The sequence below is a fragment of the Bison bison genome, unplaced genomic scaffold, assembly GCF_000754665.1.
Source record: "Bison bison bison isolate TAMUID 2011002044 unplaced genomic scaffold, Bison_UMD1.0 scf7180017864338, whole genome shotgun sequence".
Classification (NCBI taxonomy): Eukaryota; Metazoa; Chordata; class Mammalia; order Artiodactyla; family Bovidae; genus Bison; species Bison bison.
Genome location: NW_011494910.1, coordinates 3423660 through 3451555, shown reverse-complemented (window position 1 = coordinate 3451555; position 27896 = coordinate 3423660). Strand labels below are relative to the sequence as shown.

Below are 27896 nucleotides of genomic sequence, written 5' to 3'. Positions count from 1 at the left end.
TCACCGCTTATTCTCAGATAAAGGTCCCCGTCTCCTCGGGCCAACCCGTGACTCCCTTCCCCTGCCGCAGAGGTCCGCCCCTCGAGCTTGAGCTCCGCAACACCCCACCACCAAGCCCCGGACCCATTTCCGGCCCCTGGAGACCGCACTCTGCTCCTAGACCTGCCTTCTGGGGACTCCAGGGCGTTCCTTGCCTACCCTGGAAGCTTCAACTTCGCCCGGGTTGACCAGGCTGTCATCCACCCCACCCCACCCCCACACCAACCTCCGCTTGCCTGGAACATTACAGCCTTTAACCTTTGGCAGTCTTCACTTGTTAAGTTTCTTAGGACTAAACGATCTGAACCTTATGTACCCATGAGGAAACTGAAGTTTAGGTCAGCTGAACCATCTTCCCCAGGACCCTACATCTTGGAGTAAGCACTGGGTGACAGCCTCTATTGCCTGTAGGATCCTGCGGGTTCTAGATGGCTCCATAAAGAAGTATGGGGCTGTTGCTGAGGTGTGAGATGTTCCTAATTTCCTCTACCAATTAAAGGACATCTTTCCCCTAGACATCAAACCAAGCTAAAAACTTACTTACCTTCTCAGTCTGCATTATCCAGGAGAAAAGAGGTGGTGGCTCAATATTGAAAGGATGGGAAAGACACGCGTTCAATCCCTAGGTCGGGAAGATCCCCTGGAGAAGGAAATGACAACCCACTCCAGTATTCTTGTCTGGGAAATCGCATGGACAGAGAAGCCTGACAGGCTGCAGGCGTCAGTCCATGGGGTCGCAAAAGAGTCAGGACATGACTTAGGGAATAAACAACAATGAAAACAATGAGATCCTTCCTCACCGTTGGGCTTACCTTCAGTCTTTTCCCTTCCATTAAGTAATGGATTGAAAGAAACTGCCTAAATAAACCTGCAGGTAAATGCAAAAGCTAGCCCTTGTTGTTAAATATAAACTGTGTTTGTGCTGGAGTGATAGGCCTGGGAGGCAGAGCAGGGCTTTCCCAAAGCATCCTAGTGTAAAGAGTTCTCTGAAAGGCATTGGGCAGCCATTCACCAGAGTCTCTTTGCACAAAAGAAAGCAAAAGCTAAATAAGAAACTAAAATACAGACCTCATAGCACCATGACTTAGAACCCCAAATATATGGACTATTGAAGTCACTCAGTCATGTCCTACTCTCTGTGACCCCATGGACTATACATATAGCCCACCAGGCCCCTGCGTCCATGGGATTCTCCAGGCAGGAATACTGGAGTGGGGTTGCCATGTCCTTCTCCAGGGGATCTTACCGACCCAGGGATCGAACCTGGGTCTCCAGCATTGTGGGCCGAGGGCAAAACATCTGAGTTCAGATCTTGAGTCTGCCTCTCAATCTCACATAGGCAGTTCCTTTAGTCTTTTTGAACCTTGGCTTCCCCACCTATTGGTAGGCTATGATGCAGGGTTGATTCTTCACAAAACTGAGTACAGAAGTCAGAGGCCTCCCTTGACATCAAGCTGCTCTGGGTATTTTTCTTCCTACTGTTTTTGGATAGCCATCTAATCAAATTGACTTCCCTGGTGGCTCAGACGGTAAAGCGTCTGTCTACAATGCGGGAGACCCAGGTTCGATCCCTGGGTTGGGAAGATCCCCTGGAGAAGGAAATGGCAATCCACTCCAGTACTATTGCCTGGAAAATCCCATGGACAGAGGAGCCGGACACGACTGAGTGACTTCACTTTCTTTCACTTTCTAATCAAATTATCTTATGACCCCACCCCCACCCCCTACTGTTTGCATTTAACAGTGGAACTCTAAGAATATAAAACCTTCCCCAAGGAATGAACCTAGTGACAACTCAAGAACTGGACTTCTGGGTAGAATGGATTAGATCGTTTATGACAAAGGAGCTTGTTTGGGAGCTTCTAAATCCCCGCCCCCTTCCCAGGCATCATGTGCCCCCAAAGCTGACTTGGGCTGAGATCAATGACACTCTGGATTAACCAGTCTATGAGGAATAAGCCTACTCTCTGTACACAAAGAGTACTTACCTTGTGGCTCAGATGGTCAAGAATCTGCCCGCAATGCGGGAGACCTGGGTTCAATCCCTGGGTTAGGAAGATCCCCTGGAGAAGGAAAAGGCTACCCACTCCAGTATTCTGGACTGGAGAATTCCATGCACTGTATAGTCCATGGGATCACAGAGAGTCAGACACGACTGAGGGACTTTCACATACTCACTGTACACAAAAAGATACAAAGCTTTGTTCGCAAAGGGACCCAGGACAGTGGGCTCCTTGGATTCATCAAAGGGTTGGTGGTTTCAGAGGCAGAGTGAGGCCTTAGCAGCAATTTATAGCGGCTTCCCACTTAGGATCAAAATTTACTCCTGTCTGACCTCCCCCACCCCATGACAGTTTGGACTTTATGTTCCTTTAAGAACCATATTAGCCTAAACAAAGGACTTGAGTTTAAATCCCAGTTCTACTGGACAATGTTGAGCAGCTCACCTAATGCTTCTAAGCTTGTTTCCTCACCTTTGAATTAGGGAAAACAACAATGCCTACCTGGAATGATTGTTTTGCCCTCCACAATAGGATAATGAGTGCAAGAGAACTTTTTATGTACACAGGGCTGTGGAAAAATCAGTGGTTGTTATCATCTTCCATCTCTGACTCCAACAGGTGCCATCCAGATTCCAACAGTGTCTTTCAGCCCCAAGGAGCTCAACACAACAGCCCTGGCTGAGTTTGGAGAATACATTCGTAAAGGTCAGCCACAAACCATGGGAAAGGGTTAGGAGAGGTACCACTGGAGACACAGTGATTTTACAAGGTGATAAAGAAGTTTATCTTGTGACTGACCAGAGGGCAACCTAGTGTGCTTGGGCCTCTTTGGATGTGTTTGTATACAAGGGGGAGGGATAGAAGGGAGAGTTCAGGAGTTAGAGTAGACACAGAGTAGAGACTAGATTTACCCTTTGAAGAACCAAGGCAATATAGCCATTGGGTTGGCTGTCAATTTTTGCCCTTTAATGTCAGTCAATAAAATAAAAAGATAGGACTTGGAATTCCTTCTTCATTTGCAAGTTTCCAGAACTGCACCACGGGCTCCTCCCCTCCCTACCTCCATACACACACCTACAGCCTACACACAGGCACACTCCACCTACCCAGGCCCTGCTCCAGATTCATTACTAACACTGAGCTGCTAGGCAGTCAAAAACTTTAAACTGTCGCATAGTTGCTCTCTTCTCACCCCACTGCCCATGAGCTAAAGAAGGATGGGTCAAGGGGAAAAAGGAGACTTGGAGCTCCCCCTCCCCATAGAGAAAGCTCATGCAGAGTAGTGAGGCCACTTTACTAAATCAAATAAAAGAACAGCCCCCTCTCAAGTCATCAGGAGTGGGAGAGGCTGGCACAGCACAGCAAGTAGTCCCTTCTCTAACACTCTGGGACGGGCAATTGGGGTGGGGTGGGAATCTGGGATCAATCCCCAGTGGCCAGGCTGAAAGTCTTCACTAAATAGGAAATAAAATTGGGAAAGAAATGTTCAGCAATAGTAGACTAGATAAGCAGGCTGACAAGAAAAAATGTTTATTCTTCTTCAGTTTTTTGTTTGTTTGCCTGCTTGCTTGTTTTCAGTTATCCACAGAGGCGTGTATGGATTCTTCCAACACAGCACAAAGGGAGATCAAAGTTCTTTCTCCCATGCTTCTAAAGCCACCTGTGTTATTACCTATCTGTAACTAGCATAGTTGACCCTGAGAACACTTGAACACGGAAGTATGGCCATGTGCTCGACAGGATCATCTTTTATCTCCATATAACACAAACATTAGGAGTATTGTTTTGCAAAGGAAAAATATTTCTGATTTTTTAATATATATAGATAAGAGTCATGTTTGGTTCCAAATAATTTGGATACTGGGGCCTATTATATTTAAAATTTAATGTAATCCTAGTCTGCATCACTCTATAACTTGTATTTGTGACAACATTAGAGGTCGGGTCAGTCCAGATCTTGAGCTCTTATCTGTCATAAATGATGCGGTCTTGATATGCATGTGATTACACAGTAATAGCACATTGTAATATGAGGAAGAGATATTTCAGAGATTGTCTGGGCGAATCAGGAATCAGACTAGCTTTGGCCCAGAGGGCTTCCTAAAGGAGGCTGCCTGTTTTAAAGGGGAGGAAAAAGGCAGGGAGAATCAGTTAGGAGGAAAACCAAAGGCAACTGTTGAATCTGGCTTTCTCTCATTGCTTTGCATCTCTTTGCTTCTAGTCTTTCCTACTGTGTTCCATACCAGCTTTATCCGGCATGAGGTCGTAGGAAATTACAGCCACCTGTTCACTATCAAAGGCTCAGACCCCAGCATGCAGCCCTACATGCTCCTCGCTCACATTGACGTGGTGCCTGCCCCGGACAAAGGCTGGGACGTGCCCCCCTTCTCTGGGTTGGAGCGTGATGGCTTCATCTATGGTCGAGGCACACTGGACAACAAGAACTCTCTTATGGTCTGAAATGCTGTGTTCCCTCTGCCTTAGAGTCCTAAAGATTGATCCAGGGTGGGAGTGCTCTGCTAACCCCTGGGAGGTGGGAGGTTCTGGTAGAGAAAACCTTGGTGCCAGGAGATCTGAGTTCCAGTCATCAGTTGGTCACTTCTCTGGGTCCTGATTTCTCAACTGTGAAATATAGATCAGAGTAGATGATCCCAGGTACCCTTTCAGCTCTGACATTGATAAATTTATGCTTTTCTCCAGGCGGGGATGGTTTTATGTGAGCTCTGTTTCCCTACAGGGATTCCCAGGTGGTTCAGTGATAAAGAATCCACCTATCAATGCAGGAGATGCAGGAGTTGTGGGTTCAATCCCTGGGTGGGGAAGATCCCCTGAAAGAGGAAATGGCAACCCACTTCAGTATTCTTGCTGGGAAAATCCCACTGACAGAGGAGCCTGGTGGGCTACAGTCTGTGAGGCCACAAAGAGCCAGACACAACTGAGTGACTGACCATGCATACACCCGCTGCTTCCCTCCATTCCATCCCTGGGGCCATTTTAATGTGTTCTCTCTAAAAGGAATCACATCCTAGCCCTGTTCCCAGCTGCTGAATATCTCTGATGCCTTGGTACCACCACTTAGATAATAAGCCTTTCTCTTCTCCCATTGTCCTTCTGTCCCCCAGGCAATCCTGCAGGCCTTGGAGCTTCTGCTGATCAGAAACTACATCCCCCGAAGATCTTTCTTCATTGCTCTGGGCCATGATGAGGAGGTAGAATGCCTTCCTCCTAAGCCTATCTCTGGGTCCCCTCCTTGGGGAGGGAGTAAGCTTCACTTTGGTCCGGTTTGCTCCCTGGCTGCACAGTTTGCCAACTTCTCTGTGGATATGTCTTCTTGCCTGGAAAATTCCATGGGCAGAGGAGCCTGGTGGGTCACAGTCCCAGGAGTTGCAAAGAGCTGGACACAACTGAGTACACACACACTGTGCATGTGTCACCAGAAATTTCTAAGGACTTTGACCAAAATGTAGATGCCTGGGCTCTGTGCCACAGACTTGATGTTTTTTTTCTATTTCTTTTTAAGAGCAGTTTTAGGTTCACGGCAAAAATTAGAAGATACAGAAATTTCCTTTCTTCTCCAACCCACACACATGCACAGCCTTACCCAATATCAACATCCCCCACCAGAGTCATACATTTGTGACAACTGATGCACCTACCTGGACACATCATAGTTACCCAAAGCTATTGTTTACATTAGGGTTCACTTTTGGTGTTGTACACTATAATGGTGTGTCATTATGGTATCGTACAGAGTATTTTCACTGCCTTAAGAAACCTCTGTGTTCTGCCATTCATCCCTCTCTCCTTCCCCAAACCCTGGCAACTGTTGATCTTTTGACCACCTCCATAGTTTTGTCTTGTCTAGAATGTTATATAGTTGGAACTATACAGAGTGTAGTCTTTTCAGATTGGCTTCTTTCGCGCAGTGTTATGCACAGATCTGAATGTTTAACAAACTCCCTGGTGACATCTGCAGTAGGCACATAGTCCATCAACTACACCTTGAGAAACACCAGTGTAATGGGAAGAGAGAGAACAGGCAGATCAATGAATGTGTTTTATTTCTAATGATGCCACTTATTTTGACCCTGGGCAAATCACTTCATACTCTGGGTCCTGGTTTCTTAGTTTGGGAAATGAGGGGGTTGGGCCCTTCCGGCTCTGACATTCCAGATTCTTTGAGGCAGGATTGTTGAGGGCCCTGTCCCTCATGAAGGAGCCTGGATGGGGAGGCTCTGGAGCACCCAGCTATGCTGAATGGGTCTCTGTGAGCTATCTCTGGAGATCTGACTGAGGAGAACTGTGGCTCTGGGTTTAATATCTGCAGATATCAGGGATAAACGGGGCTCAGAAGATCTCAGCCCTGCTACAGGCAAGGGGTGTCCAGCTAGCCTTCGTGGTGGATGAGGGGAGCTTCATCTTGGACGGTTTCATTCCCTACCTCAAGAAGCCCTTTGCCATGTGAGTATAGCACCCCAGCCCTACCTCAGAAGAGGTTCTCACATGGGAGTTGATCTCAGTCTGGTTATCGATAAGCCTACTCCTCTTGCTTTAATCAACCTGCTCCAGGATTCTTGCCTGGAAAATCCCATGGACAGAGGAGCCTAGTGAGCCACAGTAGATGCGGTCACGAAGCATCAGACACGACTGAGCCATATACACAGGCACGCACTTACTTTAATCACCCCAAGCTTTGACCAAGTCTGAGCTCTCCTTTCCCTATCTCTTCTAAAGTAAAACTCTTTAAGCAGCATGAAACAGACCTCTTGGCTTACCAGACCCCTGTACAGATGGGCCTGGGGGTCATTCAGGGTGGGAGGAAGTCAGGAGGGCCTTCTCTGATCCTTCTTACAGGGTTTCCGTTTCTGAGAAGGGTGCGATTAACCTCATGCTGCAAGTCAACACGACTACAGGCCACTCTTCAGCTCCTCCAAAAGAAACAAGCATAGGCATTCTCGCAGCCGCGGTCAGCCGGTAAGCAATTCCTGGCCTTGCTGCCCACACCAGACTCCGGCTAGAAGACCTGGCACTTCCCCACTTTGAGTTGAGGAGGTTAAGCTTCCTGTCCTGATGGTGGGCTGAGAAGCCACGATGGAGGTTATAGGGAGGACAGAGCTAGCAGTACCCTGGCAAGGGTTATAGGTCAGAAAAGGACCTATCCATATGGCAAGCAAGGGCCAGCAGACAAAAGCTAGGTTAGGTAGCTGGAATAGTCCAGGCCAGAAATGATAGATCACAAGCTGGAAAAGAACCATCTAATTTCTCCCCTTGCCCCAGCAAGATGACTTCAAGATAAGCAAAGGCTGCTGTCTGTGGATGAGGACAGCAGGGTTTGTAACAGCAGAGCTTACCTCTGGCTGGTTTTCTTGGAGAGTAGGAAGAAAAGCTATATTCTTTCAGCTAAATATTTAACTATCTACCATGTTCAAGACTTTGTGTCCAGTAATGGGCACGCGGTGGTGGAAGAAACGGACAGTCCCTTTCCTCCAGGAACTCAACAGCTAGTGGGAGAGGCTGACAGCTTTGCTACAGTGTGGTAGGTGTGATGAGACGGGGGTGCCCTCTCTCAGACTTGGTATTTGGGGACAGCTCCTGTGAGTGCAGTAGAAGTAGCCCCACTTGTGCTTGGAGATCTGGAATGGTGGAGGTGATGGGGCGGTGAGCAGGAGACCTCCTGGCCAGGCCTGTGGAAATGTCCTGTCTCTCGTCTTCTCCTTGGACTGCTGAGTTGGGTGAGTCTTGAAAGCTCCCTTTCTCTTCCAGACTGGAGCAGACACCAATGCCGAACATGTTTGGAAGTGGGCCGTTGATGACGGCAGTGGAGCAACTGGCAAATGAGGTGTGAGGAGTCTCACTGACTCTGGTCAGCTGTGGAAGGGGAAGAAAGTGTGGTGGAGAAGCCGCCTTCAGAGTAATAAAGGGGCCCTACTGATAACCAGTGCTCTGCCCATTCTCCCCTATTTGCAGCTGCTGGCTGGGCCAAAACACAGCTTGTCCATTGGGGCTGTTGGTGCTCAAGCTGAGAACCTGAGCCCCAACACCAGCCACTCTGAGGGAGGTGGCTCCCACTCACCCTTGAGGCTACTGCCCCAGGCCCTCAAGGCGAGTCTAAAGCAAGGACAGGCCCAGGTCCCAAACAGTGAGCCTGTTATGCTGACCCCTTTGAAACCCTCTGACCTGGTGCTTTCCTTTTCAGTTTCCCTTCCCTACCAATATAGTCTTGAACAACCTGTGGCTCTTTCGACCCCTTGTAAGCAGGTAAAGTTTTATCTTTCCGTTCCTCACATCCCCACCCCAAACCTACCCACTTCCCCATCTCCTCTCTTTGGCTTAACCAGGCCTGACTAACCATCCCTCAGCCACCAGACACTACATCTAACTGGTACGCAGGACATCCCTCCTAGTCTTAAAGATCTCCAAGGTTCAGGAAAGGGGGTATCCTACAACCCTCTCTTCTTTTTGCCTTAGGTTGATGGAGAGGAATTACATAACCAATTCGCTGGTCAGGACCACCACGGCGCTCACCATGTTCAATGCCGGGGTCAAGGTAACACCACCTGACTCCTCCCACACACCCCTCCATCCCTTGGCTTTATCTTCTTGGTTTCTCCTTCCTTCTCTGGCTACAGTTTGGATAGTAGGAAGGCTCAGTGCTGAACTGTCCTATGTCATCAGATGGGTAAACCTCAGGAGCAAGGGTTCTAACGGACATCTGCAAACTCCATGAAGTTGCTGGCCAAGTTTCATGTATGTGTGTTTCAGAGGCCTCCCTCAGGTTCTTTGGGACTGTACCCGTTGAAAAACATAACCATTACACTGATGTGAAGAGACATTATTTGGGAGTTAATTTTTGTGACCTGTACTCATTTAACATGTAATATATTCATCTAGCATTTTGGTCATGTAGGCTAAAGATTCCCAACCTCTTTACCACCTTTTTATTATTCTTCGGCATGTTTTGAAAGCTTTATTCACCTCACAAATTTAATGAATGATTAATATCTTTTCCCTGAGTTGAATTAGAGAAACTCACCTACTATTTTAAAAATCTATAACATTTGTGATGTATACAGCCTTAAAATACATACATTGTCATTCTCCAAAATAAGGTAAATTTTGGGTGGCCTTCAAATATATAAATTCTATATGAGATTTACTTTTTTGGCTTGTGGGATCCTAGTTCCCTGAGCAGGGATTGAACCCTGGCCCTTGGCAGTGAGAGCATAGACTCCTAACCACTGGACCACCAGGGAACCCCTAAGGTTTACTTTTATAGAAATAAGTCTCAGGTGAACCAATACTTTGATAAAGTTTTTTCTGAGAACTATTTTTCAGCAAATCGGTCTACTTTCAGCTAGACCAGCCGCTAAGGAGCTTTTCTGTTTGAACTAGCCACACTAGCTCACGAGGGCTGAGACTTTTCTGAAATCTTGAAAGGAGTTAGACCGTTCCAGTTTCTACCAGTACCACCAGTGCAACGTCAAGGAGGATCATTCACCCAATGCAGCCTTGCGGAGCTCTGCTAACGTGCAGCCCAGGTTGAGAATAAGTGAATGGTGCCTCAGAATTCATCTCTGCTGTGGCTGGTCGGTGTGTTTGGCATGTCAGCCAGACCTGAGCTGTTTTCACCAGCTGCCTAGAGAATTCACCAAAATAATAGTACTGTGTACTATGTCCTTGCATTTGAATGGTGTTTTTATCTGTCCAGAATACTTTCACATCTGTTTTTCCATTTGGTCCTCCTAACAGAGGAGGAGCCAGCTGAGAGACAGAGGCACAAAGAGGTTGTCATATCTGAAAATCACACAGCCAGTTTGTATCAGCCCAGTTCTCCTGGCCCTAGCCTCGTGCTTTTTTGCACCATAGCAGTTCAAAGAAAGATACACAGTTGGGGAATCTCCTCTCTCATGGGCTCTGAGGAGAAATTCCCTCCATAGCTCAACCCTCTTTTCTAATTAGTCCTGAGTTTTTTCCTCATCAGACAGAGAACAAAGTTCACAGTAGGATATGGAAAATCACTACCACCCTCGGTTATAGTGATCATCCCCCTCAGGGCTTAATGGGGCCTCAGAGGCTCTGGGGTGCCCCTCCTGAGTGAGAACTGACTCTGACCACTGCAGAACTGCCCTAGGCACCCTGGGAAAGAGCGCACATGGAAGACCGCCTGCAGCACTGTACAGGCCAAAACAGAGGTGTCCTGGCAGCCCCAGGAAAGCGGTCTTGCTCTGAGCAGCTCTCTGTGAGCCCTCCAGGACCAAGAAACATGAAGGTCTGGCCTGAAGCAGAGACAGGCCACTAGCATTGAACATAACCACATGTCAAGGGCCCAGAGAAGACAGTGGCTGGCTAAAAATATTAAGCCTTGAGTTCTTCAGTCAAATCAGCTTCCTCTCCCTCTACTGGTGGTAATTGGCTTTTCCTGGGCAGGGGTCAGGTGTGAGGGACTAGAGGTCAGCTCAGGCCAAGGTTTGTGGTTCTCTCTCCAGGTGAATGTCATCCCCGCTGTGGCCGAGGCCATCATCAACTTCCGACTTCACCCTGCACAGACTGTTCAGGAGGTACGTACCATGTGTTCCCGAGGACTGGCTCAGCCCCACTGAAGTGTGTCCGTTGGGACTGGGCGGAGCTGGCCCAGGGCCTCATTTGTTCAGTGATTTTTCAAAGGCTTCCTATGTGCCGGGTGCTTGGCTGGGATAGGAGATCTCTGGCTTTAGGGAACGTGGAGTTTAGGAGTGGGAGATGAATGATGATAATTAATGATAAATAGGAAATGATAATGGTAGCAACACAGATAGTGGGTTTGCTGTGCTCTTGGCACTGTTCTCAGGTATACATATACTATACTATATACATAGTATACATATATATATACACACACACATACTGTATACATGTACAGTAAACATATACTATACATATACATTTAACCCCTGCAGCCGTTCTGTGAAGTGGGGAATGTATTATCCTCATTTAACAGGGAAAATGGAGGCACAGATCCGCACAGCAGGTAAGTAACATGCCCAGTATTATACATCCAGGACCAGTTCCAGAGTCTGTGCTCTCAGCCTCACACTATACTAGGATTATAACAATGAGGGATAAACAAATTACCATAGAACCTGAGCCAAAACAGGGGGCTGATGCTACCTTGAAGAACCAAGGAAGTCTTTTCCAACCACTAGAAAGGACTTAAAGGACAAATAGGATTTGCTAGAAGTTGGCCATTCACAGAGTGGGACACGACTGAAGCAACTTAGCAGCAGCAGCAGCAGCAGGACATTCAGGGTACAGGGAAAATGAAATCTAAAGAGTAGAATAATTTGGGGGAAAGTGATGGAAGATGAAAATGGAGTTGTATTGATAGTTTGGGGCTCAAGGCTTTGTGTGCATGCCAACGAGTTTGGGCTCTAATCTGTGGACAAATGTCAGAGGTCTTCAAACAGGGCTGTGAGAGACTCAGGTTCTCTTAGAGAAACACTGCTGGTGGCGATCCTGAGGAAGCCTTGAAGTAAGAAGAAACAATTCAATTGTTGCAGCATCTCAGGCAGTGGGTATGGAGGTCTTAACTGAGGCTATGATCATGGGGTAGAGTAGGTGCCCGCAGAGGAGTGAGAGAGAGGTGGCTTCATCAGAATGCAGTGTTTCATGATTGGTCGTTGGGTAGAGTAGGTGCCCGCTGAGGAGTGAGAGGTGGGCTCCTCAGGACGCAGTGTTTGATGTTAGTTGGTCATTGCGTAGAGTAGGTGCCCGCAGAGGAGTGAGACGTGGGCTCATCAGGACGCAGTGTGTGATGTTAGTAGGTCATAGGATAGAGTAGATGCCCGCAGAGGAGCGAGACGTGGGCTCATCAGGACGCAGTGTGTGATGGTAGCTGGTCGTGGGGTAGAGTAGGTGCCCACAGAGGAGTGAGAGGTGGGCTCATCAGGACGCAGTGTGTGATGTTAGTAGGTCGTAGGGTAGAGTAGATGCCTGCAGAGGAGTGAGAGGTGGGCTCATCAGGACGCAGTGTCTGATGGTAGCTGGTCGTGGGGTAGAGTAGGTACCCATAGAGGAGTGAGAGGTGGGCTCATCAGGATGCAGTGTGTGATGTTAGTAGGTCGGTGGGTAGAGTAGGTGCCCGCAGAGGAGTGAGAGGTGGGCTCATCAGGATGCAGTGTGTGATATTATTAGGTCATAGGGTAGAGTAGGTGCCCGCAGAGGAGTGAGAGGTGGCTTCATCAGAATGCAGTGTTTCATGATTGGTCATTGGGTAGAGTAGGTGCCCGCAGAGGAGTGAGAGGTGGGCTCCTCAGGACGCAGTGTGTGATGGTAGCTGGTCGTTGGGTAGAGTAGGTGCCTGCAGAGGAGTGAGACATGGGCTAATCAGGACGCAGTGTGTGATGTTAGTAGGTCGGTGGGTAGAGTAGGTGTCCGCAGAGGAGTGAGAGGTGGGCTCCTCAGGACGCAGTGTGTGATGTTAGTAGGTCATAGGGTAGAGTAGATGCCCGCAGAGGAGTGAGAGGTGGGGTCATCAGGACGCAGTGTGTGATGGTAGCTCGTCGTGTGGTAGAGTAGGTGCCCACAGAGGAGTGAGAGGTGGGCTCGTCAGGACGCAGTGTGTGATGGTGGTTGGTCGGGTGCTGGTGCCTGTAACCAAGATTGGGAATTCAAGAGGAAAGCAAGTTCTCAGAGAAATATAATGGTTTAGAAATTTGAGAGGCTTCTAATATATTAATAGACAGTTATAAATTCCTTAGATCCAAAGAGATAATAGAGACAGAGGCTGGAGTATTATTAATTGAAACCTGTAGAGCCAATAAAATACCATGGGAAGGGTGTGTAACTCCTTGGACAGAAGAGGTTGCAGACAGACTTGTGATGTTCTGCTATGAACATCAATTTAAAAGTTAGAAAAATGAATGTGTAACTGCAAACCATGATGAGCGCTATGAGGAAAGGGGGCTGCTGCTATCGAAGAATCTAAGAAGGAATGAGAATCTGTCCACAGGTCAGGCAAGACTTCCCTACGTGATATCTGAGCTGAAAGCTAAAGGGTGAGAAGAAATACACAGAACGTTTGACATATCTAGGACAGACTAGCTTATTTAAACATCAGGTTGAGCTAAAAATAATTCAGAAGGTAAATCTGATCCTTCCGAAAATGATCAAAAAAACCCACCTGACAACTATGAGATGAGCATTATATTCCAAGATTAAGCAAGGTGAGGGGCAGGTGGTGTTTCCTGATGATCCTCCTGGCGGATCCTCAGGGGTCTGCCACGCTTCAATTTTTATGGTCCTTTCTGCCTGGGGCCTTCCCTATGGAGGATGCTGTGTCCTTGCACAGGCTGGGGGGCATGCCCGCATTGCAGGGGCTGGGGCAGCCTGCCCAGAGTCACCCAGCATTGGCAGGGGGCTGGGACAGTGTAAGCCCTGGGCTCTGCTGCTTTTCATCCAGTGCCAGCCTTTGTCCTCTCCCTGGGGGCTCATGGGGCCAGGAAATCACTGAATTCCCCTCACTGAGCTTCTTTCCACCAGTTTTTTTCCAGCCTCATTCCAATTCCATGCCCTTTCCAAGGGCTGTTTTCCACCAGCTGGGGCTTTCATCTCCCCAGGTTCTGGCACGCTGCCCTCCTCTCCAGTCCCCTGCCACAGTGGCTTTCCTTCCCTGCCTATCTGATGAGATCTCTGGGCTCCATAGGCCCACCCTGCTCCCCTGCTCCCCTGCACACGTGGGGAATGGAAAGCCCCCATCACCCCAGGAGCACACAGTACCTCTTCGTCCTGGTCACGCCTCTTCCTCATGCCCTGATTCTAAATGGCTCCCTGAGCCCTCTGAGCCCTCTTCGTCCATCTTTACCTGGTCTCACCCATAAGTTTTTCCAGGAAGGATCTGAATGAACTTTGTGGCCCCATCTGTGAGGAACAAGAGCCTTCAGAAACGTAACACACTGCCACGTGGGAAGGAAGGCTTGTCCTGTGGCCCTCGAAGGGGAGAGAGAAGGCCACTGGGAGATGTTTCTGGGAGCCCCCACTTAAAGCAGAGTTTTGGAGTATGGCACCTCGCATGATAGTGAGCTTCTCAGAGGCTGGATGTCCACCTAACTAGAGTGTTTTACAGAAAATTCCTGTCTTCCTTCATTTATTCATTCACTAAGTGTTTATTCAATGGCTACTGTGGGCTAGACATTCTTCCAAGCACTTGGGAAAATGGTGAACAGGCCAAGATTCCCATTCTAAAGATGTTTACATGCTAGTGGCTGTAAGTAATCAAATATATGAACAAGTGGGAGAAGTAGGCACCACAAAGAAAATCACAGGACAAGGTGTCACGAAATGGTTGTGAAGTGGGGTTGGGGCAGTAAGCAGCTTTGTATCCATGGTCAGTCCTCTCTTAGGGGCTTCCCCTATGGCTCAGCAGGTTAAGAATCTGCCTGCAATGCAGGAGTCACAGGAGAGGCAGGTTCAATCCCTGGGTCGGGAAGATCCCCTGGAGGAGGAAAATGGCAACGCACTCCAGTATTCTTGCCTCAAAAATTCCATGAACAGAGAAGCCTGGCAGGCTACAGTCCATGGGGTCGCAAAGAGTCGTACGTGACTAAATGACTGAGCACATACACAGTCCTCTCTCATGAGGCATTTACACCAAAACCCAAAAAGGAGCAAAGACCTGGGAACAGCATTCAGGCATCAAGAGCACAGGCCTCTATTCTCAATAGAGGTGAAATCCTGCTGATGGCTCGAGTACTATTGCTACTTTATCCTGTGGACTCTACAGAATATTTTTAAAATAAATAAAAGAGGTATGAGTAGGTTAGATGCTACAGGAAGCCGTACCTCAGTTCATCATTAAGAAGATGCTCATCGCAGAGTTCAAAGATGAGATGGATTGAAACACATGATGGTGAGCTTTCTGCCGCTGGAGATACTGAAGCACAAGCCAGTGACAGCCTGTCGTGGTTGTTTTGATGACCAGCCTCACAGTAGGGTGGAAGCCGGTCTTGCTAAGTACCCACTGTCCTTGCCCTCGAACTTATTCACTCAAGAAGAAAATACAGCTTAGCCTAAAATAGAAAACAACATAATGTGGGATACGGACTGTAGGAGCTCAGAGAAATGAGGAATCAATGTGCTCTGCCTTTGAGGTCCCCGTTACCGTTGATGAATCCCTCCTCTTAGTCCCGTCCTTGTGCCTCTGATCGTTGCCCAGAGTGGTCCCTCCCTTCTAAACAGGCAAATAACAACTAACATACATTGAGTGCCAGGAACCAGCCTAAGCATATTACATGCATCCAGTCATGGTAACAACCACCTTACCAGGTAGGTGCTGCTGTTATCCTTCTGTTAACAGATGAGCAAGCTGAGACGCAAAAAGCTAAGGAGCTCATGGAGTGTCACACAGCTGTGAGTGGCTCCACGAAGCACAGAGCTGAGTCTTTGTGCATGACCCCTCCATGCTCAGACTGTCTCTTGCCTCTTCTCCATCATTCTCATATCCTGCCTTCAAATTCTGGCTCAAAATTCATACCACTAAGAAATCTGTCTTAAATGAGCACCACCCTCTTTCTGGCTCTGCTGCTGCTGCTGTCACTTCAGTCATGTCCGACTCTGTGCGACCCCATAGACAGCAGCCCACAAGGCTCCCCCGTCCCTGGGATTCTCCAGGCAAGAACACTGGAGTGGGTTGCCATTTCCTTCTCAAACGCATGAAAGTGAAAAGTGAAAGTGAAGTCGCTCAGTCGTGTCCGACCCTCAGCGACCCCGACCCTCAGCGACCCCATGGACCCCATGGCTCCCCCGTCCATGGGATTTTCCAGGCAAGAGTACTGGAGTGGGGTGCCATTGCCTTCTCCTCTACTCAATGCCATTTCAACCTGCAGGCACTTTGGAAACAGTAAACAACCATCCTTGTGAAGTCAGATGCCTAGCCCAGTGATGCCACCTCTATAAACCTTGGGCAAATTCCTTAATGAGACAACTCCTGTTGTTTTTATTATTATTATTGTTTCACATCTTGTAAAATGTATATATGCAACATTCATTGCGTACCTTTTATATTCTTGGTACTAGACATAAGGAAATGAGGCCTTTGAGTCCGGACCTAGCCTAGCAGCTGGTGGGAAACCTGAGCTCTGTAGTGCTCATTGCAGGTGTGTGGGCTCAGTCATGTCCCACTCTTTGCGACCCCATGGACTGTAGACTGCCAGGCTCCTCTGTCCATGGGATTCTCCAGGCGAGAGTACTGGAGTGGGTTGCCATTTCCTCCTCCAGGGCATCTTCCCCACCCAGGAATCGAACGCGTGTCTCCTGCATCGCCAGGCAGACCCTTTGCTGCTGAGCCACTTGCTCACTGAGGTCCAGTCTGTGTGCCTTCTTCAGTTTCTGGAGGCAGGAATCTTTAAGTAATGTGGGGTAGGGCACAGAAGACACTTCTGGGGATGACTTTAGGAGCCTTCCAGAGGGTCAAGAACATATCTAGACTATATATTAATTCTTCTATCAGAGTATTTGAGACATCTGTGCTGGAGTGAAAATAAGCTCTGACAAGTGAGTTGCCCCTCCCCTCAGTCCAGCAGCACAGAATTTGCTTTGCCTCAAATGATGGTTTCTAAGTCAGAAGAAGGAACCCTCATTTCCTTTCCAGACCTGACACTGACCTAAAAGAGGTCCTCCCGAGATAATGCCCCCCAGTTATGAGACAGACACTCCCCTTTCTAGGGCAGAGACCATCCTAAAGCAAGTGTTTATCAGATAGCTTGAGACTGGTGCTGGAGCTTTCCCTAGATGGCTGGGTGGGTTTGTGGGGCTAGACTGTCAGCATCCTAATCCATTCCCACACAGCTTCATGTGATCTGATCCTCAGGGTCTGGTCTACATCCTGCCTGGGACCAGGACTTTTGCTGAGTTCAGCTTTAGTTACTTCAGACTGAAATTTCTAGAAGCTTCCTCATGTTCCTTCCTGAGGAAAGGAGGCTCAGAGAGAAAACTTGAATACTAGCCCCCCAACTTCTAACTTTTTGTCTGTTGAGCTCATCTTCCTGGCCCCAGTGCAGATGGTTACAAACAGGAAGCAGGGATGCCCAGAGAAGGAAGAAAGTGTATGACCTGTCACCACCTGTCTGAGACTCTCCCAGGCTGAAGTGAGGTCATCATATCTACCCCTCTGCCTCGAGATGGTTGAGATTTCCACTGTGCTGTCTCCTACATTTTTACCTAGCCCATGGTTCTCAGCCTAAGGGAAATTACCCAATATCCTGATTTTGTAGTTCCTGACCTGCCTCACGGCTATAAGGCAAGCCTTCCAAGCATCTAACCTAAATCTACTATGCTGTAGATTTCCAGGAAGAACAGCCATTCTATCTCCTACAACCAGTAGGCTGAAATTGAGGTCTCAGAGCTACAGTGAATCTCCTCTGTAAAGGCTCTGCCTTGCTGGAGAGAAATCAGGACCGTATAGATTCATAAAGTATTTCAATAGCAGATCAATAAGAAATCAGACTTTCTTTGTTTCCTCTCTCAAGGTTCTAAAACTAGCCAAGGACATTGTGGCTGATGACCGGGTCCAGTTCCATGTGTTGGATGCCTTTGACCCCCTGCCCATCAGCCCTTCTGATGATCAGGCCTTGGGTTACCAGCTGCTCCGCCAGACCATACACTCTGTCTTCCCGGAAGTCAACATTGTTGCCCCAGGTAATGACTTCATCAGCTGTGGCTGGGGGAGTTTGGCGGGGGCAGAGGGGGGGTGCTGGAACTGTATCCTATCTGATATCCACTGCCCCACCCCCATGCCAGCTGTTCAGCCTGGAAACAGCTGGCTGCTTCCTCTCCTGATGGGACTGGAGCTGTATTTTCCCCTCCAAGTGGAAGTGAGAAAGCAAACAGGAAAGGATCAGAAACAATAAATTAGGTCAGCCAAGCCTGGGTCCTGGCTTAACCTAGGCCGGCCACTCTGGCCTAGAGGGAAGGATCGGCTCAGATTCCCCTTCCTCTGGAGGAGCCACAGAGGGGGTTGGGTTCCACCTATGCAGTCTGGTTCTGATCTGTTCTAAGGTAAAAGCTCAGCAACAGAGCTCAGAATTTGCAGCCCAGGAACTTCTCCTGGCTGTACCATTGGAATTAGCCCCCTTCACCTCTCCCAGTAGCAGTGCCTCTATGCTCCTTCCCCAGTCTTCCAGCATGCCTTCCAAATCTATGCTGTATGGATAGTGGTTCTCAAACTTAAGAGGACAAGAGGATCACCTAGGGAACTTATTAAAATGCAGATTACCTGGACCCACTCCCAAAGATTCAGGTATATTAACTCTGGAGAGCACCCTGGAATCTGCCTTTTTAACAAATATCCCAGGGGATTCTGACACCAGCTGATGGCTGACCACAGTCTGAGAATCTCTGGTCTGATGTGAGGAAAAGATGCTCTAATGTGAAGACTTGTGTTCACTTTGCTTTTATATACCTTCAATCATGGAGTCTCTCATTTTTCTAGTCTAATTCTTAGGACCTGTTAGGCGTGGACCTTAAAGATATTATAGTGAAATTCTACAACCATAAACTCCTTGGGTATTGGGGGGGGAAAAAAAGCACTCTTAGTTTTTAATCAACTTAAATCTAACTCATTTCTCAGAAATTCAACCTCAGGCATTATTGAAGCCTCCAAGCAACCCCACCACCCGCACCTTGAATCAGGCCTCAGGGTCTCATGCAATAGCATAGCGTCAGGATCCCTTAGTCTGTGGTCATCAGTCCTTGTGTTTGCCTCTGAGACATCCATTATCCTGCCCACAAGGTCACTTCAGGTTGCAGATTTCCTCTGATTCCTTGACCTGTCTTGGGGGTGAGAGCTCTGGATCCAAGATCTCCCCTGAACATTACCTCTGAGATTCCCTGCCTCCTTGGACTCCTGCCACAAAGCAGGACCTGGGCCCCTGCCATCGAGGAACCCTGGCTTTCAGGCTCCCAGGTTCTCCTCTGTTGGCCTCAGAGGCTCTCTCCCTTTCCCTCTCCCTGTGGGGCACCTACGATAATCTCATCAACACAGTTAGGCTTGTACAGAATAAAGATAGGCAGACATCAACTGGCAGAAATCTCCAGGAATTGTGAAGGGACCCATTTGAAACCAGGAGTGGAAAGTAGAGCAGCGGACCTAGAGGTTATCATACTAAGTGAAGCAAATCAGACAGAGAACGGCAAATGCCGTATGGTGTCACTCGTGTGAAATCTAGGGCAGTGATACAGGTGAACTTATTGCAGAACAGAAACAGACTCAAAGACACGGAGCACAGACGTGTGGTTATCAAGTGGGAAAGGTGTTGGGCAGGACAGACTGGGGGCTTGGGAACAACAGATAGACACTACTGTGTATTAAGTAGATGAGCGGTGGGGACCCACTGTGTGGCACAGGGAACTACATTCAGTGTCTTGTATAACCTGTGATGGAAAAGAATCTGAGAAAGAACAGGTATATCTGAACATGGATGGCTGGGTCACTTCGCTGTCCACCTGAAACTGGCACAACACTGTAAGTCAGCTATACTTGGATTTTAAAAAGGTGCTCAAACAGAATGCGCATGCGGCACATCATCCCAGGTTTGCTATAAAGCAACAGCCAGTTGTATTTTTGAAATTTTTCTGTCACTTTTAAACTATTAAAAATACCTATCCAACTACATGAATACAGAGCTATGACCCTGGATCTTTATGCATAAGCCTAATAGCTTCATGATAAATCTGTTCCGCCTGAAAGTACTTAAAAATGGGATACATTTCTAGAATAAAAGCGTTAACTCAATCAAAATAAAACACAAATTGCCATCTCAAATTCATCTCACCACACTTTAACTGATAAGCTAGGGAGTCTTTTTTCAAAGAACATTCATAATGGGGAGGAGTCCCAGCCCCGGCTGGGGAGGGGGACGACCTACTGCCTTCAGGAGAATGGGACACTAGAGAGTATCCCGGGACTATACGGACCTGAAGTTTGACTCTGGGAAGATACAGTCCTCCTTCAGAAGACAGGAATAACCAGAAATTATGTTCTGCTTTTCTTCTTGCCTGGAGAACCCCCATGGAGAGAGGAGCCTGGTGGGCTACAAAGAGTCGCAAAGAGTCAGACACAACTGAGCGGCTAAGCACAGCAGCACAGCATGTTCTACTTTAAGAGGGTTGCCATCTACAGCAGTAAAACTCCCCCAGAGAGTGTTTGTTTCTGACCTGAGTGATACACAAGAAAGCTTGGGCAATAAAGAAATGGTGCTTAGATTTCTGGATATCTAGGTTTCTACTGATAGAATAACCTGGCCATGGGTATGAAATGAAGCCGCTGGCCTCTGTGTTCATCATGGAGAGAGGGCACTTAGCCTTGGACCATGTAAGGGATGTCTCTCTAATGCCCTTGGGAGTTGAGTCCATGTTCTTGGCTGAAATGGTATCTTAGAAAGGTTTTGAAAATGGGTAGGCTGAAGGACAAAAATCCTTGGCTGCAGTCTCCTAGGGAAGATCCAGACGTCTTCTGTGGTGACACAAGGGTCCCAATTTTCTAGGTAGCCTACTTGCCACCACTTCCTTGGCTTGGCTGCTTACATAAAGCTCCGTTTCTCTGGATTCTTCCTTTCTAGGTACTTGTATTGGCAACACAGACAGCAGACACTATCTGAATCTTACCACTGGCATCTACCGGTTCAACCCCATCTACCTACAACCTCAGGACTTCAGTAGGTGAGTGAGTGGAACAGGTTTGGACAGCTTGGAGGAGAGAGGAGATACATCTGACCTGTCCCTTTCCCACTCATTCTCCTGACAGTCCATAGAATGGGGGAAACCTGGAATTTGTACAAACTAAAAGATACTGCGGAGCCCAACTGGCCAGCTTTTCTCAGTGCCAGAGTCTTGCCACTCCCCAGAATTTGGTGGAATCAGTGACTGTTTTGCAGGGATGGAGATAATCAGATGACTGGAAAGAACCTGGTAGAATTAGGGCCCTTGAGTCCCACCTCTTCCTTCCTTTGAGAGAAGCCCTCCCCTCTGGATCTCATTTCCCCCAAAAGTGGGTACTCCAGAATTCTCAACTTCCACTTAGTGAACTGCAGACACATTTGAGGTCAAAGATGAACTCATGCTTTGAATTCTCAAAACATACTTTGGGAATCTAAAACATATTCACCAGTTTCACCTCCTGTGTGTGAACTACTACTTTGTGGGTTCTTCAGCAAATTTTTAGTCCTGGGATATAGGGGCATGATTTCCATTTACCTCTCTGCTCCTTACCATACCCAGCTCTGATTTCCTCATCATAAGTCAAGTTGTTTGAATATATATTTGAATTTGAACTTAAGAACAGATTTCATGGGAAGGGGGTTTGTTGGTTTTTTTAAGGAGTGTAGGTGGGGTTAGCTATTCTTTATCTCCTTACATCTTCAAGGTTACATGTGTGCTTCGGTAGTATTGTGTGGACGCAGGCTGTGGGCATCAGATCTGGTAGTGAAATTTGAGGTGAAACAGAGAACCCCATAGGTAGCCTGGGTTCCTATCCACTTGTGCCCCTAATAATGTGGGGAGGGGTGGCTGGCATAGGGATAAGTCTAGCTGGGACTCCAGCCTTAGAGAGAGAATTAAAAGATAACTTTAGTAATTTCCCCTCAGAGGAGAAATTATTAAATGGATTCCAGAGCAGGTGATGATTTGTACTCCCCAGGACTATCATCTGCTCCCACTGCACTTTGCTGTGGATGTAGATCCTGGAGAGGTGACCAACCTGTCATCTGAAATCTCACTTCTTCCAAATGGCTGCTCCCACCTTGCCCACTTCCTACCCACTTTGACCCCTGGAGGGTCAAAGGCCAGTGGCTTCAGGGGTGTAGGGTGCTCTGCAATAACATTTGTACTAAAGCAATGGCCTCTCCCTCAAAACTTCTCTCCCTCAGCATCCACGGAATCAATGAGAAAATCTCGGTCCAAGCCTACGAGACCCAGGTGAAATTCATCTTCGAGTTTATCCAGAATGGTGACACAGACGTGGAGCCAGTTCCTCACCTGCATGAACTGTGAGGTTGGGGACCAGCTGGATTAGGGATGCCTGATGCTGGACCAGGACTAACCCAAGGGGGGAAGCCAGTGTTGATGAAACTTTTGGTCAAAAATCATGTTATAATGACCTCACCCACCTGCCTTGGTCACTCCTAAACTCATGGCCAAGAAGGGGAGGACCAGCAGGAAGCTGGCTTCTCCCTCCCTCCCGACCTCCTTGGTTTGCCATCCGTTATTGCCTTCTTTTTCCTCTCTTATAATAGAAGGTATCTGGCTTGTCTGCCTTGCACTGGTCATGTCACTGCTCCTTGTTAAGGCCTAACTGAGCAAATACAGATTTGAAAAATATCAACCAGATTTTACCTTTTAAAAGTTTAATTTAAGGCACGCTTGTTGGGCTGCCTTTTCCTCGGCTTATAAATTTGTTCTTGTCGTAACTTCCTTTCCTTTTTTTCCCCCTCTCTTCTTGGATTGTTTATCTGGTTCTTCATCTCTCCCCTCCTCCCCCTGCTTCTCACCTCTTCCCCTCCCATTTATTCTACACCTGGAGCAGGACTGGAACTATGTCACTACCACAATTACCACAACAGCTGGTCAAATAAAGTGGTCTGTGCAGCACCGTCTGGTCACTGGGGGTAAACTGAGGCTGGGGGCTTTGGGGGAACCCCAGACCTCCTGGTTCTGGAGGTTGGAGCCTGGAGAAGACAACCTCCGTCCTTGGGCTCCTCCCAAGGGCGCCCTGGGTTTCGCTCCCCTGCCCTATCCTGCCACCTGCTGCTGCCGCCCCACCCCAGGAGACACTAATCTGCGGAAACATTTCCCTGGCACATCCTGCGAGCTGAGCTCCCAAGAGAAAGGCAGCCTCTCTCTGGAGCCCAGGAGCAGCAGGGCCCTGGCCCTGCCATCGTGTCTTGGATCAGACTTATCGAGGGAAAGTGGAGGGCAAGTGGGGAGGGGACTGCCTACAGAGACTCTGCTCCACGGGTGGGGCAAGGGCCAGCTGCCCTCCCTTAGGGGACCACAAAGCTCCAGTCTGTTTTCTGTGGGGTCCAAGCCGGAGCATATTGGAATCTGCTCAGTAGCTGTCAGGTGCAAGGCATTGAAAGGCAGCATTTCTTGGCTCGAGGCTGGGAGCTATGCTTTGTGGATCACAAGGGAGTCAAGGTCACAGAGGGAGACACAGACGGAGCTGGGACTTGAGACGACATTCCCTCTTTTTCTCCTGTCCAGACAGGACCTTCCTCGTCTTCCTGGGGTTTAACAGCAGTGGGACAGTAGCTTCTTTTCCCTTCTCGCAATCCCCTGCCCCTTCCCACCCACCTGTGGGTGTGAGCAGCTCCTCAGGAGTTGGAGCCTAATGGAAAGTGTTCAACATGGACAGCAGGGATTATTTCAGGTTCTCTGCTACTCCCCCTAAGAGTCACATCCCTTCCCTCGCCCTCCTTTTTTTGGCCAATTCTGTATTTAATTCAGCCTTTGTTAGAGTGTGAGCTGAAGAACAAAAAGGATTCTTCACATCTGTACAGAGCTGTACAAAGTACTTTCACACACCCGTATCACCCAATTTGTGCTCTGTCGTGTCCGAGTCTTCAGGACCCCATGGACTGTAGCACACCAGGCTCCTCGGTCCATGGGATCGCCCAGGCAAGAACTGGTTGCTGTTTCCTCCTCCAGGGGATCTTCCTGACTCAGGAATCAAACCCGAGTCTCCTGCGGCTCCTGCATTGGCAGGTGGATTCTTTGCCACTGAGCCACCTGGGCAGCCCCACTTATCTCACTGGAGCCCCATGAGAGCTACGTGAAGAGGCATCATTCTTCTCACTGAGGAGAAATTGTTTCTCTGAGAGATTACACGTCTAGCTGGAGGCAGATTCAAATGCATGTCTCCGGCCCCAAGCTCAATGTTACTCCATGATCCAATGTGACAGATGAAATCTACTTTAACAAGATTAAATATTATTTAACACTGACAACAACTCCAAAGGTGCTATTGCCCCTGTTTTTAACAAATGAGGCAACTGAGGCTCAGAGGTTAACTAATTTGTCATGCAGGAGTTAGGGGCAGAGCCTATCTGAATCCAAAGCTTGTGTGCAGAAGAGTCATTTGCCCAAGAAGACACAGTTCTGAAGGGGCAGCCTCAGAATTCAAATGCAACTCAAAAATCCCCAAATCCACTGCTTTTTCAATCATCCTACACTGCCTGCCCCCAAGAACCTCTGGTGTGTGGCTCATTCATTCTGATTCAGGGAGATCTCAAGGACAAAGGCAGTTCTTCTATTGAATTTGGTTCTGAGCTCAAGTTCTCTGTTCCCCTGGCTGACCTCTTGCTATTCACACTTGTCCCACTGTCTGCCAACATTCCTTGCCACTCCCACCCTCAGCTTCTGTGTTCAGCTCTTCTCCCTTCTTGAGTTTGGGGACAGCCAGGCCTCTAATGATCTGTGGGATAACTGGGGGAAAAGTGAGAAGGGGTCCCTGTCCCTGTTGGGTCTCCCTTCTCTCTTCTAGCATCAGAACAATAGTCTTCCGAGCCCCCAGGGAGGGAAGTTGTCCAGAGGGAACTGCTCCAAATCCTGGGTCTGAGAACACAGACATTTCAGCCCTTTGGCCTCTGAAGTTTTCTGAAAAGAACAGTTGAACGTGCTGGCCAGAACAACATAACATGATGCTGGGCAGGATGGGACGATGAACCTGGGACTTTCCCCCACCCTTACTCCATGCACGTATCACTCCCCAAATCCATCTGAAAGAGATCCAGCAGATAATCACAGTTATACCGCACACTCCCATCAAGGACTTGGCTCAAGTATCTTATTCATACCTCACTCCCGAAGGTTGGAAGCAAGACACAGTATTCATAGGCAAAGAGAGTAGGGGAAAGGAGTAAATTTGGGCTGAAGACCCTTGATTTTTTTATTAATTTATTTTTTTTTATTGAAGGATAATTGCTTTACAGAATTTTGTTGTTTTCTGTCAAACAACACGAATCAGACATAGGTACACATATACCCCCTCCCTTTCCAAACTCCCTCCCATCTCCCACCCCATCCCACTCCTGTAGATTGATACAGAGCCCCTGTTTGAGTTTCCTGAGCCATACAGCAAATTCCCATTGGCTATCTATTTCACATATGGTCATGTAAGTTTCCATGTTACTCTCTCCATACATCTCAGCCTTTCCTCTCCACTCCCCGTGTCCATAAGTCTATTCTCTGTGTCTGTTTCTCCATTTCTGCCCTGTAAATACTTGAGTACTGCCCTGTAAATACTTCAGTGCTGCTGCTGCTGCTAAGTCGCTTCAGTCGTGTCTGACTCTGTGCAACCACAGGGACTGCAGCCTACCAGGCTTCTCCGTCCATGGGATTCTCCAGGCAAGAACACTGGAGTGGGTTGCCATTTCCTTCTCCAATGCATGAAAGTGAAAAGTGAAAGTGAAGTCACTCAGTCATGTCCGACCCTCAGCGACCCCATGGACTGCAGCCTACCAGGCTCTTCCATCCATGGGATTTTCCAGGCAACAGTACTGGAGTGGGGTGCCATTGCCTTCTCCAAAATACTTTAGTCCTGCCCTGTAAATACTTCAGTACTGCCCTGTAAATACTTCAGTACCATTTTTCTAGATTCTGTATATATGCATTAGAATACAATATTTATCTTTCTCTTTCACTCTGTATAATAAGTTCTAGGTTCATCCACCACATCAGAGCTGATTCAAATGCATTCCTTTTTATTGCTGAGTAATACTCCATTGTGTATATGTAACACAACTTCTTTATCCATTCATCTGTCATGGACATCTAGGTTGCTTCCATGTTCTAGCTATTGTAAATAGTGCTGAAGTGAACAATGGGATAGCTGTGTCTTTTTCAATTTTGGTTTCTTCAGGGTATATGCCTAGGAGTGGGATTGCTGGGTCATATGGTGGTTTTATTCCTAATTTTTTAAGGAATCTCCATACCATCTTCCATAGTGACTTTCCCACCAACATTTTACATTCCCACCAACAGTACAAAAGCATTCACTTTTTTCCACACCCTCTCCAGCATTTATTGTTTGTAGACTTTTAGGGGCTCCCCTGGTGGCTCAGATGGTAAAGCATCTGCCTGCAATGCAGGAGACGCAGGTTTGATCCCTGGGTTGGGAAGATTCCCTGGAGAAGGAAATGGCAACCCACTCCAGTACTCTTGTCTGGAAAATCCCATGGACAGAGGAGCCTGGTAGGTTACGGTCCATGGGGCTGCAAAGAGTCCAACAGGACTGAGTGACTCCACTTTATTCTGACTGGTGTGAGGTGATATCTCATTGTAGTTTTGATTTGTTTCTTTAATAATGAGCAATGTTGAGCATCTTTTCATGTGTTTGTTAGCCATCTGTATGTCTTCTTTGGAGAAATGTCTGTATAGGTCTTTTTCCCACTTTTTGATTGGGTTGTTTTTTTTCTGGCATTGAGTTCTATGAACTGCTTATGTATTTTGGAAATCAATCCTTTGTCAGTTGTTTCATTTGCTATTATTTTCTCCCATTCTGAGGATTGTCTTTTCACCTTGCTTATAGTTTCCTTTGCTGTGCAAAAGCTTTTAAGTTTAATCAGGTCCCACTTGTTTACTTTTGTTTTCATTTCCATTACTCTAGGAGGTGGGTCATAAAGGATCTTGTTTTGATTTATGTCATTGAGTGTTCTGCCTATGTTTTCCTCAAAGAGTTTTATAGTTTCTGGTCTTACATTTGGGTCTTTAATCCATTTTGAGTTTATCTTTGTGTATGGTGTTAGGAAGTGTCCTAATTTCAGTATTTTACTTGTAGCTGTCTAGTTATCACAGCACCATTTTTTGAAGAGGTTGTCTTTGCCCCATTGTATATTCTTGCCTCCTTTGTCAAAAATAAAGTACCCATAGGTGCATGGGTTTATTTCTGGGCTTTCTGTCTTGTTCCATTGGGCAATATTTCTGTTTTTGTGCCAGTACCATACTGTCTTGATGACTGTAGCTTTGTAGTATAATCTGAAGTCAAGAAGGTTGATTCCTCCAGCTCCATTCTTCTCTCTCAAGACTGCTTTGGCTATTCAGGGTCTTTTGTGCTTCCATATGAATTGTGAATTTTTTGTTCTAGTTCTGTGAAAAATGCCATTGGTAATTTGATAGGGATCACAATGAATCTGTAGATTGCATTTGGTAGTATAGTCATTTTCACAATATTATTCTTACTACCCAGGAACGTGGAATATCTCTCCGTCTCTTTATGTCATCTTTGATTTCTTTCATCAGTGTCTTATAATTTTCTGTGTACAGTTCTTTTGCCTCCTTAGGTAAGATTATTCCTAGATATTTAATTCTTTTTGTTGCAATGATGAATGGGATTTATTTCTTAATTTCTCTGATTTTTCATACTAGTATATAGAAAAGCAAGTGATTTCTGTGTATTGATTTTTTATCCTGCAACTTTGCTAAATTCACTGATTAGCTCTAGTAATGTTTTGGCTTCCCTGGTGGCTCAGAGGTTAAAGCGTCTGCCTGGAATGTGGGAGACCTAGGTTCGATCCATGGCTCGGGAAGATCCCCTGGAGAAGGAAATGGCAACCCACTCCAGTACTCTTGCCTGGAGAATCCCATGGAGGGAGGAGCCTGGTAGGCTACAGTCCATGGGGTCACAAACAGTCGGACACAACTGAGCGACTTCACTTAGGGTTTTCTATGTATGATATCATGTCATCTGCAAACTGAGAGTTTTACTACTTTTCCGATCTGGATTCCTTTTATTTCTTTTTCTTCTCTAAATGCTATAGGACTTCCCAAACTATGTTGAATAATAGTGGTGAAAGTGGACATACTTGTCTTGTTCTCTTGATCTCAGGGGGA

The 27896-nt window shown here is 47.4% G+C and overlaps 1 protein-coding gene across 1 annotated transcript in view; it reads left to right on the top strand.

The window, feature by feature from the left end:
- Window positions 1–22658, top strand: part of PM20D1 (peptidase M20 domain containing 1) — a 23062-nt gene extending 404 nt beyond the window's left edge. The window contains exons 2-13 of the mRNA XM_010854181.1: window positions 2661–2747; window positions 4264–4496; window positions 5165–5251; window positions 6370–6503; window positions 6897–7016; window positions 7806–7881; window positions 8239–8300; window positions 8511–8589; window positions 10529–10600; window positions 17543–17711; window positions 20633–20732; window positions 21938–22658. Of these exons, the coding sequence (XP_010852483.1) occupies window positions 2661–2747; window positions 4264–4496; window positions 5165–5251; window positions 6370–6503; window positions 6897–7016; window positions 7806–7881; window positions 8239–8300; window positions 8511–8589; window positions 10529–10600; window positions 17543–17711; window positions 20633–20732; window positions 21938–22061 (1343 nt within the window). The 3' untranslated portion in view covers window positions 22062–22658. The remainder of the gene's footprint in view (window positions 1–2660; window positions 2748–4263; window positions 4497–5164; window positions 5252–6369; window positions 6504–6896; window positions 7017–7805; window positions 7882–8238; window positions 8301–8510; window positions 8590–10528; window positions 10601–17542; window positions 17712–20632; window positions 20733–21937) is intronic.
- Window positions 22659–27896: the final 5238 nt, after the last annotated feature.